The following is a 13,647-nucleotide window of genomic DNA, read 5'->3' as shown; positions in this document are numbered from 1 at the left end:
TCCCACACTCAGTGATTAACTGGGCCTCCCTCCCCCCCACCAGCAGAGGACCTCGGAACTGGGGTTCTCGGGGGGGGGGGGGTACCCTCCCCCCCACGTCCCAGCCCTTTGGACCCCCAGATCCTGGGCACCTCCTTGCGGGTCGCCTCAAGGCAGCGAAGTACCTGCTGGAGAGGGCTTCTGGGTGTGGCCTGAACAGGGGCAGGAGTTTAATCCTGGCTGGAGATGGGTGAGGGCTGGGGGGCCGGGAGGAGAGGGGAGGAGGGGGTGGGTCCCTAACACTGAGCATTGAGCTTTCCGAGCCCCAGACCCCGCCATCCTTCTGGGCTTCCCAGAGCTGCAGGAGGCCGGGCAAGAACAGGACACCGGGGCTCAGAGGCAGTTTCACAAAGTCATACCCCCACCCCCAGGTCACCTAGGTCAATTCCAGGTGGACCCCAATGGCAGAAATGTCAGAGTGTGTGAGTGAGACCAGGGAGAAGACGTGAGATCCAGCTGGGCTCCGACTCTGGGAGGCTAGAGCTGAGGCGAGAATTCGAGGCAACCACCGACGGGAGGCAGGCATTCCCATGCAGCCGGACTGCAGAGCCGGGCTGTGGGCGACCGGGGGGCTGTGGGCTCGGCCGACCCGGCCCATCCGTCAGGGGAAGACACCGGGACTGGAGGGCCCCCTCGCCTTCTCCCTCGCCCCCCCCCCAGCCCCCACCACGCCCCCGCCCTTTGCTCCCTCTGTTTTAACGGGCGGTTCAGATGCTCCCCCCAAAGCGAGGTGAGTCGAGGATTAAAAAACAGAGGGGAAAAAAAATAAATTCGTAGATTTCTTCTCGTTATTGGTCCTCGGCTGCCTTCCGCCCTGGCCCCCTGCCCTCCTCATGAATAAAAGAAAAGTCCGAATCCATCACGTCCCATTCGCCGCCGCCGCCGCCTCCCGCGCGCGCTACAACCAGGACTTCTGCGCAACTTACCCGGCGGATTGCTCTCCCCTCGCCTCCCCTCGTCTGCCCCCGACCCCGCCACCCCCTTGTCGCCCCCTCTTCGGCCCCCGCAACCCAAGAGGTTCCTTCTTCCCTCCCCAGATCTTCGGGGAGGGGGGCGGGAGTGTGAAAGCTGGCGTGTCCGCGAGGAGCGAGTGTGGTCGGAGAAAGAAGGCGTGGAGAAGAGCAGGAGAGGAGAGGGCGGGGGAGCGAGATGATAAATATATAAATAAATACGGAAACAGGAATCCAGTCCGCAGCCGCTCGGCTCAGAAACTTTGGCCCGCAGCGCGGGAGCGCGGCCCTCGCCAGTCCGAGGCTGGGGGCCTGGACTCCGGCCCCGATCCCCCCACCACCCCCGCCAGCCTCGTTCGGTGTCCAGGCCGCGGGCCCCGCTGCTGCCCCGCGCATCCGCCCGCACAACTTCTGGCCTAGCGGGGCGGGCAGAGGAGGCCTCGGGGTGGCTGTGTTTGTTTGTTTGAACTTCCTCGTCGCCACCTCCCCTCTTTCCCCAGCCTCCCGACCTCCGCCCCCCAACCTCACCCCCACCCCGCCCTCCCCAGCTTCTGGACGCGAGCGGCTGCTGCCGGGGGTGAGGGGTGGGGAGTGTTTGCCGAGGGGAGGGGGAGGAGGTTTAAAAAAAAAAAAGGAGACGAAGAAGAAGAGGAAAGAAAGAGATCGCGGCAGGGGGAAGGGGAGCGGACGGGAAGCGGTATTCGCCGACTCGGGACCTGCCGCCGGCGTGCGCGAAGAATGGCGGCGCTCCCCGGCACGGTACCCAGGATGGTGCGGCCGGCTCCCGGGCAGAACTACCCTCGAACGGGGTTTCCCCTGGAAGGTAAGAGCGCCCGGGGTGGCCTCCCTCCTCCGCCCGGGCCTCCGAGTCCTCGGGGAGGTGGCAATCTTCGCGGGGTCGTGGCGACGCTAGCAAGGGGGCAGCCGGGTGGTTCCGTTCGCTTTTGAGTCCGAGTCCCGGCGCCCGACCCAGGAAGTTTCTGGGGACCCACACTCGTCCGTCTCCGCGTGGGTTTCACCGACCAGCAGCCCCAGCATCACGGGTCCTGGGTTGCGGCCTTTCCCCGCCAGGCTGAACTCCGAGTCGATCTCGACTCCTAGTCAATTTCAAGTCCTAGTGGATCTCAACTCATTCCACTATTTTCAGATACTTTCCACCTAATACTTTCTCGGCTCCCCTGTGTCCTGCCAGCTACGGGGCTTTCTACTCTTGTTTTGAATTGTTCTAACAATCCCTTTTATTTCGAAATACCAAGAGGGTGTGATGTTTTATATGTCTTTACTAGGACCTCGCCTTCGAGCCTGGAAACAAACTAATGTGAAATAATAAGCAGTAACGGTTTCCGCCCCCCGGAAACTTTCCACTCGGGCTTCCGAACTCTAGAAATCCCTCGGGAGAGACCTCAAGACGGGGAGAGGGCACGGAAATGCCCAGACAAGGGGAGAGTGTTAGTTTTCTAAGGTCTCCTCCCTAAACATCCAGCACCGGGGATGAGCCGAAGGGACTGGCGGGGGTGAACCGGTTCTTGGCTCCAGCAAGGGCTGGAGCGCACCGAGACCATTTCCTGCGTTCTTGTTTTGTTTTCTTTTTAAACTAATATTAGGCCTTCGACCTGTCAACTGAGGGATCCCTTGGCTTCTGGGGGTAGGTAGCCCAGGATGTCAGACGTGGTTAGAGATAGGTGCGACTTTTATTTTTTAATTACTCTTCTTATGATTGTATGAGCCACTTGTGCGCGAGGAGGGGAAACAAGGCAAGGAGGGGAAGGACGGGCAGGCAGCCTGCGATCCGGGGAGGGAGGTGTCCCTCCGGCAGCTAGACGGCGCGGGCCCCGGAATTAGACCGCGGCGATGAGAGCGGCTCCGTGATCAAGTGCGCGCGAGCAGCCACGCAGGCGGGAGAGCGCGCCGGCCCGGGGATTTGTCGCAGCGCTCTCTTGTAGCGAATGCAAGTAAAACAGGCGGCCGCGGCCGCGCAGCGGATTAGGACAATATTTGCCCAACATGACGGAGAATACTGAGGAGAGCCGAGTGCCGGTCGCTAAAGAGGCTCTTGAATATAAAGTTGGGCGCTCGAGAGCTCTCCAGCGCTAATGGCATATCCCGCCACGCAGACCGAGTGACTCTGACTTGGCGACGCACGATTTCTGATTAAATCCGAGGGTGGCTTCAGGCACCCACTTTTCCGGGGGCGGGGGGAACGGCAGAGCGAGGGGAGGAGGCGGTAGGAACAGCTCAGCTACCGAACCTCTGCTCGCCTCCTTTCTTCCAATTACACTGTCAGCTCCCTCCACTCCCGGGGCTGTGAAATCGTTCTAATCTACCAGATCTCCGCAGCCGCCGAGTCCCCAAATTGGGGGGATCGAGGCTGGATTAGTGCACCGGGTGTCCCCCCCACCCCCAACCTTCTGGGAAGAAATTGTGTGGACTGTGCATTAAAGCTTCCTCCGCATGCTCCCCTCCCCGGCTCACACGGCGACGGGCTTCTGTCTTCCTGGTTCCCAGAAGGGACTCTGGCCCATCTGTGCACCGGCCTCTTCGAACCTGCAGGAACAGTTCATGGGTGTCTGAGGCCGAATGAGTATTTGATTTAGCCGCTTGCTGACAGTGGAGCAGATCACCCCCAAATCATCCCCAAACGAAATCTGAACTGCGAGAGGGGTTGGAAGGAAGGGGAGTCCCTCGAGGGGCAGCCAGGAGCCCCCGGGGGCAGCAGCCAACAGCTTTCTGTGGCGGGTCCCTCTGCTGTGCCTCGACCATCCAGTTATGGGTAGGACAGTTCTGTTGCACAAGCCAGAGCTGTAAATACTAATAATCAACCAGCCTTTCCAGGGCCAATATCAAACGGATCAGACTTGACCACTTAGAGCATGGAACCGACCAGATGGGCCCCATCTCACCGGTTATCAGCGTCTCTAGAAGGCAAGCAGACCCTCCGCCCAAGCTGCCAGTCCAGAGAGCCATCAGTTCGAGTACCCAGGCTCCACCGGTCTCTAGGCTCTCCCCTCTGCGTCTCTCCCTCCCCTTCTCAGACACAGATCCCCCAGGTGTATCCTCATCCCCCGTAGTGTGGCAGGACTGGGGACTCGCGCCATCTGGGAGGACTCTGGCAGCCAGCCCTGACCACTCTCCCCATCCCTGCTGGGCCTTCCCTGGGCTTCATGGCAGCTTTCCCCCTGACATCTGAACTGCCGCAGCTTCAAATGTGGGGGACGGAGATCTGTTTGCAGGGGTCTTGGAGCTCAAACAAAACTGAAGTCCAAAGGGCGGTACTCAGTATCCCCATCCTCACCCCATGTCTCTCTTCTTCCTCATCTCCCCCTTCCCTCTCCAGTGTCCACCCCGCTTGGCCAAGGCCGGGTCAATCAGCTGGGTGGGGTCTTCATCAATGGGCGACCCCTGCCTAACCACATCCGCCACAAGATCGTGGAGATGGCCCACCACGGCATCCGGCCCTGCGTCATCTCTCGCCAGCTGCGCGTCTCCCACGGCTGCGTCTCCAAGATCCTCTGCCGCTACCAGGAGACCGGGTCCATCCGGCCTGGGGCCATCGGCGGCAGCAAGCCCAGAGTGAGTGTCTGTGCCGCAGAGCTGACAGCCAGCCTTCCCGTGGCTGGGGGTCCTGGCTGGAGCCCCTCTCTCCCCTGTGCCATCCCGTAGCAGTAGGGAGTCAGTCTACATGCTACCTATGGGCAGTACAATGGAAGAAGGTCCCCACACCCAGACCTCCTCCATTATTTGAATTTCTCAAAGATGGGGATAACTGGGGGTCCAGATTTCCCAAAAGGCCAGTGAGTCATTCCTGTGTTGTCCCTACATCTGCCCAGAACCCCGTTGCCATCCCAAATGAGGGAAATCTTCCTTCAGTCTTGCCTGGAATAGTGGTGGCGGAGAAGGGGGGTCCTAATTAGGTTTCTAGTTTATTACCTATCCTATTCTACATTCCCCAACCCCAGCAGCCTTCCTGGGAGCCAGGAACAGGTTTCTGGAAAGGATGAAGCCAATCTCAGAATGGAGGCATGGTGACCAGAGCCATCAGCCTGGCCCTGGGGCTCCTGGGAGGTTGATATTAAAAGTGTCTCCCTCCCCCCACCCCATCTTTCCACTCCGACTCTCCCACCTCCACCTCTGAAGCAGGTGGCGACTCCGGACGTGGAGAAAAAGATCGAGGAGTACAAGAGGGAAAACCCGGGCATGTTTAGCTGGGAGATCCGAGACCGACTGCTGAAGGACGGGCACTGCGACCGCAGCACCGTGCCCTCAGGTGAGAAGGCAGCTGAGCCCGCAGAGCGCGTCCAGTCCTCACCCTGTGTGTTCTTTCTCCAAGTCACCAGGGCCGGGGCTTGGGCCATGTGAGGCTGGGACTGAGGGGCAAGGGGAGGTGATGGAAGCCAGGGAACTTGGAGAAAAGCTGGGAGAAAAAGAGCCAGAGCGCAAAGGAGGCAGGTCACAGGAGGGAGTTAAAACCGAAAGGAAGATGGGAGCAGGGAAAAAGGGAGGAAAAGAAGTTAGGAAAGGAGAGAGGAGCAGAAGGAAGGAAGGGAGGAAGGAAGGGAGGGGGGAGGAAGGAGTTGAGCAGAAAGTTACGAAGTTGGATAACAAGGGACGTTCCCTAGGGGCCTTCGCAGAGAATGGCCTACAGGGCTGAGTCCATCCTAGAAGGGTTGGTCACAAGCTCCCTGGACTTCTTTCTCCGAGTCACCATTTCTGTGCTGTTGCTGACCCCAGCCACCAGTGGGTCCCAAGTGTGGAGGCCCTGGATCTTGCTGCCTGCGGGTGGGAAGGTGCCCCCAGGTGTATATGTGTGTGTACCTGAGCATTCAGGCGTTCCACTGGGATGCACATCTGAGTGTGGGGAGCAGCGATCGGGCTGGAAGGGCTCCAGGAAGGTCCTGGAGGGTGGGTATGAGCGCGTCTAGGGGAAGGTAGGCTACCCACTCCAGTGTTCTCAGGCTTTCCTGGTGGCTCAGCTGGTAAAGAATCCGCCTGCCATGCGGGAGAGCGGGGTTCGATCCCTGGGTTGGGAAGATCCCCTGGAGAAGGGCAAGGCTCCCCACTCCAGTATCCTGTACTGGAGACTTCTGTGGACTGCATAGTCCACGGGGTCGCAGAGGGTCAGACATGCCTGAACGACTCTCACTGACCGACTGACTGAGGGTATGTGATAGTGCAAAGTCCAGGCGTGCACAGGCGTGGCAGGGTGGCACTAGGGGGGCCTCTGTCGCAGCCTTGGGGGGTCCGGCCCGGTGAGTCTCCACGTGGGTGACCGTACCTGTGCCTCCCAGTAAGTGTAGGTGTTTACCTGCGACAGGGCTGGGGTGGGTGTGGGTCCCCCTGAGTGTGTTTAGGGGGGAAACGCGCTTCGTGACTTCTCCCAGCGCCCCAGGCGGCCGGCCTCCGAGGCCCCAACGACTTATACCCGCTCTTTTGCCTTTGAATTTCTGAGGTTTAGTGAGTTCGATTAGCCGAGTGCTCAGAATCAAGTTCGGGAAGAAGGAGGAGGAGGACGAAGCGGACAAGAAGGAGGAGGACGGCGAGAAGAAAGCCAAGCACAGCATCGACGGCATCCTGGGCGACAAAGGTAGGGGGCCGCCCGGGGCCGGGAACGCCCGAGCCCGCGGGGCTCCTCGTGCGCCAGCGTGCGGGCCAGTGGCGGCGCCGTCCCACCGGACCGGCGGGCGGAACGAGAGCCTGTCGGGGTGTGCGGGGAGCGCCCCCTCGGTGCGCCCGGGAGTGGCTCCCGCGACGCCGTTGCGCGGTGGAGCGGGGTCCAGCCGTCCCCGGGGACCCCGGCAGCACGTGGGGGCTCCGGGGGCCGCCAACCGCGCACCCTGACGCGCCCCCTCCAGCCGAGGGCTCCGGGCCGTGCGTCCTCCGGGGCCGGCGTTTTGGCTGGTAGTCCCGGTGTCGATCTATTATTTATAGGAAACTTGGGCAAAGGGGCGGGGGGCGAAGAAGGAGGAGCCGGCCCGCGGCTCCCTAAATGAATTTGTTAACCAGACCCGCACACGCTCTTTAAATGGTCCCTTGAAACCCCGCCTGACAGTTGACTGACCGCTGCAATCAATAAAAATTAGCGCGGGCCGCGTGGGCCGCCGCCTCACTCTCCGACCCGCGACGCCAGGGCCGCACAGACAGCGCGGAGGCAGAAGCGGACATTTTTAAGGCGCTCTCCTCTCGGGCACGCGCCGGTGGGCCCAGGGGTGGAGGCCAGGTTCCCAGATGCCCAGGGTCGGGGCGGGGGGTCCCCGTGGGAGGGAGAGTTTAGGGCTCCACCACGCCCTCTCCCCGCTTTTAGCGGGGCTGTATTTTGGAGATGAGCTAGGGAAGGCATTTCTCTTGTAAGCGCCTGCACGCCCAGGAAAGGGGGATGTGCTTTTGTTTACTGACGGGTTATTTTCAGGAGAAAGGAAAGTCCTTCCCCATCACCACTGCCTCCCTAGGTCTCCTTGAGACTTGGTCAGTGTGCTTCGGGGGTGGGGGTGGGGGTAGGGGTGGGGGTAGGGAGGGCGTGGAAAAAGAAAGAAAAACGTAAGACCCAAAGTCACAAAGATGGACCTGGACCGGGGAAAGAAGCTAAACCCCCAGACACACAACGCAGGGAGGCAGCAGGCAAACCTCTAAATAACCTCTAAAAAAAAAAAAAGTGGCTTTGGAAAAAGTGGGGGAGGAGTGTCTTGAACCCCGAAACTTGTTCAAGCGCACAGTTCTGTTTGAGTTTCCGTCCAAGGGGTTACTGAGGTTGTCCTCTCCTCGCCTCCCTGGAACTTATACCCAGGTCTCCCTCTGGTTTTCAGTAGTCTCTCCCAACCTTGAAGATGAACTTCACAGACAAAGCCCCGCTTCCAAAGACAAGTCCCAGCGAGGCCCAGCCCCCACAGGCCTGGTCTAAGAGGGGAGGGGGGAGCAGGGGCAGCCCAGTGTGAGAGCAGGCTGGGGCTGGGGAAGGGGCGGGCTATTGACATTCAGGGCCCCTGGTAGAGCCCAGTCCCACCGGGACAAAAGGGCAGGAAAGAAAGGGAGCGGGCTGTGCCCGGCACCCCGCTGTGCCGGGCCTGCGGAGGGCCTGGGGTCTGCGGCGGGGAGGGGGATGCCTGCCAAGCAGCCCCTGGCTGGGAGGAGGCAGCCCGGGACCCCTGCGTGGGGACCCACTCCATGTTTCAGTTTGGAATAAAAAGGGACTTAGTTGTACTTCCTTTGTGGGGGGCTGGGAGGGGACAGAGAACTCGAATAATCTTTCCTGGCCAAATACAGCACAGCAGACGCATCTTCTGAGAGGTACCCTGGGAGGGAAGAGGAGGCTTGGTTTTGTTCGGAGAGACTTTAAGGTGTATATGTGTGTGTGCAGCAGGGGAATGTCCAGTTCAGTCTGTGAGGAAGCACAACAGATACATTTCTCCTGAGACGGAAGAGAAAGGAAGGAAGAGGGTAGGAAGTCCGGTCTGACGATGCTTTTGGCTCAAAGGAATCCAGGGGTTTCTAGTGCTGACCTGGCTTCCAGAACCAGCGGACAAGCAGTTTCGCTGGACAGAGGTTTTCCCTGAGTGGAACCGGGAAGTTCCAGGTCCCCGAGGGTTTCAGGAGGAGGCTGGCAGTTGCAGAGTCCTGGCGCTCTGGGAGTCTAGGAGCGGAGTTGCAGAAATGAAACGAAAGTGGTGGGCCCGGCGTCCAGCAGGCTGTGTGGTTTTGGAGTGACAGTGGGCGTGCGGCGCCCCGTGGCTGGGAGCTGGATGGCTGTGAAAGTGCCTGTGTCTCAGGGTGGCTGTCTGCCCACCGGACTTTGGAATGGAATCGTGGGATTCTGCGTGGATGTGTGGTGCGATCGCAGACGGGCGGAATGGATGATGTGAGAGTGGGGAAGACAGGGGGCTGTCTTTCCATCTGTGGACAAAGGGTGTCTTATCAGCTCTGGATTCGAGTACCTTGGCCAGGGACTGGCATCCTGCTGAACCACCCAGTTGGAAACTCTCATCTCTCTCCCAGGCCCCAGGTGTCAGTTTCATGGCCAAGTTAAAGGTGAAAAGACCTCCCAACCTCCACCCAAGTGGGCCAGGTGGGGAGAGGCAGAGATCCCCTTGGGCAGAGCAGGGGGAGGGGTACACACCCACAAACTTTGTTTTGGCTTCTTGCTCTTGACAAATGCTTTCTCCGGGGGTTGCCCCTCTCATGGCGGGGAGTCGCCCAAGAAGGGGTTTAAGAGCTCTCCTCTTTAAGCGCTAAAGAGAGATCCCTCCCTGAGTCCGTTTTTTCCTATCGTCCGCTTGGCATTTAATAATGTTAAGACTTATTAGAGCTGGTAATGAAAACTGGGACTGCTGAATAGGAAACTGTGTTGGAGAGGGGTGTAATAGCTTCCAGGCATGGTAAGAAACTATTTATCCGCAATCAGTCCTCACTCTCAGAGTTTGAAGCACAAACGTTAAGTTGAAGGGTTTTAAAGCAGATTAAATTGAGCTTTTATTTCTGTGCACTTTCATCTCTGAACAGCTCACTCCTGCTCCCCTTGGGCTGATATTCATGAGGCTGTTCATATTTTTTTTTTTTTTTGCTCTTATCCTTGTTAAGACTGAGTTATTAGGATTGTTGGTTGTGAGAATTCTCAGACCACTGTGGATAGGGGCTCCGGCCACACTCAGCACACCTGGAAAGGTTCCTTGCCCTCAGCCACTTGGCCTCTCTCCTCCTCACCCCTTCTCCGAGGAGAATCAGGGCAGACCCAGGCAGGGACCGCCTGGAAAAGGATTTGAGGAGGGACGAGGAAAGAAAAAGATTTTCCCAACCTGAGTCCAGGGAGATGCTTGTGGGAAATTTGATAGGGGTTTGCAGAGTCAAACCGTCCTTCTGTGAGAGCCGAGGGAGTGGGTGTGAAGAAATTATTTACAAAAAGAGTGACAGAGGTACTAATCAGGAGGAGGCCTCTTGCATCTGACAAGTTTAGGCTGAAACTGACCAGATCAGACCGCGCGGTTGGTCTCTAGGGTAGAAAGCCCAGCTGGGTCACAATTAATATGAAATAAGGGGGAAAAGTCACAAGATTAAAAAGAAGAGTGTGCATTCTCCCGCGGAGAGGGGGCGAAGTCCATCTGAGAATCTGTTGACATCTGAAGTGGGGGGCCAAGGGTGTGTGTGAGAGGCAGATTTGTATTTCTTTGCGTTCTTCCTTAATTCATTTTTAAAGCAGCAGACTTACAGGTGTGGAGTGAGAAATGACGGAGAAGGACAGGGAAGGAGGGGAGAGCCCGAAGTCTCGGTTTTAGACACTTGTAAAAGGAGGTGGGAAACAATTTAATTTGGCAGCAGCGATATCTGCTAATGCGGTTTTCGGTCGTTTGCTACACCGGAGGAAGCTGTTTTGATTGTGTGTACAAGGACCTGCCAAATTTAATTAGGCTCCGGGGGAGCGAATGAATAGCGGGAGGGGGGCAGGGCTCCCCTCAGCCCACACCGTTTTTTCGGCTTCACACCTGGAAGGGGCATTGTTTACTGGATAAGCGAGAAGGGGAAAGGGGAGGGAGGGGCCCCCAGGGAGAGGGGCCCTTGGAAGAGCGAGCCAGGGAGGGGTCGAAGAGTCCATTTATCAAGAAACAATCTGCATTGATTTAAACCAACAAGTTCCCTCCTCTGTAAATGTGTGTTTAGAGAAAGGTAATTGACACTCCACCAAATCAAAGGATTACCCCGGGTTGGCAATCTAATCAAACAGAGTCCAGGCGGGATTTGAGGCTGTTCAGAGTGGGATCAGCTTCGCATAATGGGGGCTCGGAGGAAGATGGGAGGGTGTCAGGCAATTCCCCGGCTTTAGGCAGCGCTCGGCGGTGGATATTCAGTGAGACCGGAGGGGGAGAGGGAGGGGGCGACGGCTGTGCCGCGCCGGGGCGCTGGGGGGATGGGGGGAGCGGAGAGGGGGCGCGCGGGGCGAAGGGGGATCTACCCCGGCGGAGGGGGCCCCGGGCCAGGGGCGAACCCACACTGGGATGACAAGACTCCCCCTGTCTTTCCTCTACTCCCCCCAACCGAAGACGAGAGGGGGCGGAGGGAGCTGGGACTAACGAAGAACAACAGTGAGATAACTATTACAAAGGCGAACCCTGGCGCGCGCGCGCTCGCAGCCCCGGAACCCACGGTAAATAAACAGAGTCGGCAAACTGTTTGCCAGATAAACTCGTGCCTAAATCGAGTGTGACGGGCAAAGAGAGAAGAGACAGAAGGAGATAAGGTTGGAGGGGGAATGAATGAACATAATCTAATAGAAGACATTTAGAAAACAAACTTGAAACAAGCGAGAACAGGCGAGCGGAGGGTAATTACCCGCCCCAGAGAGCGAGGGACGCCTTCGGAGGGCTGCGGGTGGGGTCTCGGAGACGCTAGCCGCCGAGAGCCGCGCGCTGCGGAGGAGGGAGGCCTTCGGGACTCCGCAGGGAACCAGGAGAAGGTCCCCCGGGCGCGCCAAGGAAGGGGCTCCCAGACTGAGGCTCCCGCGCGGCCCCCCGTCTCTGAACGCGTTTCGGAGCAGGTTGGGGTCCCCCGCTGCGAGGGCACGCGGGTTTTCTGTTCACCCCCGGGCGCGCACCGCCACGCACCGGCTGTTTCCAGGCGTTTGTACCTAAAAGACTTGGTGTGCACGGCACAGCCGTTAAAGGAATTAGATATTTACCAGTTTGAAATAAGCCTGGCTAAGAAGAAGAGAGAAGAGAGACATTGAAAAGATGAGGCTGGGGGAAGACTTCAAACGAATTCATCATTTGGAATGGTGGAGAGGAGATTTACCAGACAGTATTGGGAAGTTATTTAGATATTAATAACACATTTTCCTGAGGCGCGACCACGGCGGCCATCTGCGCTGTTCTCCGAGCTATTTGGCTGGGTGAAATATGGGCGTCTCAAATGTTGGGAAGAGATAACGCAATCAGGCTAACCCTGGTCCTAAGACGGCATCGCAGCGTTAAACCCGGATTAACCTCCCCCCTCCCAGCCCCGCGGCCCCCTCCCCTTTCACAGCTTTCCAAATTTTTCAGTGGAATTTACATGGAAGGATTTAAAAGCACATATAACAGTAGCCTTAAAGCAGTAAGGTGATTATTTGGGCTTTTTTTTTTTTTTTTAAAGGACTTCTTTCTGAAAATGATAGCTGTCACACACTACATTTTATATAAATAATATTATTTACAAACATACCTACTTTTATATAGGGAGAGAGCACTGAGCAAATGAGATTGCCTTCTAGGTTGCCTGTTTGGCGTTTCTATTTACCATCATCAGCAAAGTTGATGAAGCTTCATTCCTAATGGGGACTAAGGACATAAACATGAAATGCACAGGGTCCCGGGCTCTGGCCCTGGGACAAGCAGAGTCCAAAGCCAGAGAGAGCTCACAGCACATAATAGACGGTCCCTCGTGAGGGGAAGCCTTCCTGCTATAAAGAGGGACATAGAAGAGACACCCCAAAGGGGACGTTCTCCAGGGACTTTGGGGCCTCGAAGGCCATGACTAAGGGGGGCACATTCCAGGAATTCCATAAAAATAGTTCCTCTCCCTCTCCCACTCCAGACTAAGGAGGTAATTAGGAAACCCAGTTGGGGTTGGGGTAAGAGGGATTGGAAGGTTGGGACAATCCCCCCTCCCTTCTCAGTTTTTGCTGTCGCGGGCCTTTCTGCTTCTTTCCACCACCACCACCCCCCCCCCCCCTTCCCCCAGCTCTGGCTGAAAGAGGAAAGGTGGAAATGGGGTCAGCGCTTTCTGACCCGCTCCGGAGCGATTGGCCCCGGCTGGGGTCGGGTAGGGGGAGGGAGGGAACGCGCCTTCCCAAATCGAATCAAGGCAGAACGGTGACCTAAGGGGGAAACTTCCCCATTAGTAGATAGATCTCTCCAGAACTTCAAACAAAGTGGGGGGAAGGGAGAGGCGAGGCAGGGGGGCAGTCCGGAGAGCGCGCAGGGGGGACCAGGAGCTAGCCAAGGGGAGGGGCCTGCAAGAGGAAGAGAAGGGGTCGAGGGCAAAGGGGAGGTGGGGGCCAAAGGAAGGGGTGTAGGGAAGGGGGCGCCGGGGGTGGGGGCTGCACTTGAATCTTCAGCCCCCGGGGAGCGGTGAGGCGTCTCCGACCACAGCAGCGAGGGAGCGCTGAGGGGAAGTTGCGTACACCCCAAGTCTTGCTCCCCAGAGGCCCCGAGGGCATTCCAGGGCGCCTTGGGCTGCTCTCTTGGGCAACTGAGTGAGCGCGGGTTGCCAGGGGCTCGGGATGAATTGGTTCAACTTCCTTGGGGCTGCGGGTCAGCCCGTGGACGTTTCCAAGATGCGGTCGCCCGGGGTTTCGGGGTGTGCTGGGCCCGAGCCCGGGTCGAGAGGAAAGGAGGGATGAGTAGAGACCCGGGAGACCCAGAGCCACGGAAGGGCGGGGGGACGAAAGACAGTCTGGAAAAGGGTGGAGAGCGTCGGAACAGAGCGCGCGAGAGAAAATTCAGAGAAAGACCAGCGCGGGAGGAGGGAACCTTGCTTAGAGCGTTCGTGCAGGGCGAGGGAGGCGCGCAGCAGCAGGAAGAAAGACAAAGAGGCGCCTAGGCACCAAAAGGCGGGCCTGGGCCGGGCGGATCAGGAGGGACCGCGGGGCCCGGAGACAGCCCGCGGGCGAGCGCGGGCTGCGAGGGCGAGCGCGCAGGGCCGG

General features: G+C 58.4%; 1 protein-coding gene across 3 annotated transcripts in view; it reads left to right on the top strand.

Annotated features, from left to right (window-relative positions):
* The first annotated feature begins 1,544 nt into the window (after positions 1-1,544).
* Positions 1,545-13,647, top strand: part of PAX7 (paired box 7) — a 106,852-nt gene continuing 94,749 nt past the window's right edge. Inside the window, exons 1-4 of one of the 3 annotated variants that reach the window (XM_055574316.1) lie at positions 1,545-1,812; positions 4,324-4,559; positions 5,127-5,253; positions 6,436-6,570. In XM_055574316.1, coding sequence (XP_055430291.1) covers positions 1,728-1,812; positions 4,324-4,559; positions 5,127-5,253; positions 6,436-6,570 — 583 coding nt within the window. In that variant the 5' untranslated portion in view covers positions 1,545-1,727. Of the gene's footprint in view, positions 1,813-4,323; positions 4,560-5,123; positions 5,254-6,435; positions 6,571-13,647 lie in introns of all 3 variants that reach the window. The other 2 variants (XM_055574317.1, XM_055574315.1) reach the window with 2 other exon arrangements.

The sequence above is a fragment of the Bubalus kerabau genome, chromosome 3 (genome assembly GCF_029407905.1).
Source record: "Bubalus kerabau isolate K-KA32 ecotype Philippines breed swamp buffalo chromosome 3, PCC_UOA_SB_1v2, whole genome shotgun sequence".
Classification (NCBI taxonomy): Eukaryota; Metazoa; Chordata; class Mammalia; order Artiodactyla; family Bovidae; genus Bubalus; species Bubalus kerabau.
This window is presented reverse-complemented; position numbering and strand designations above follow the sequence as displayed.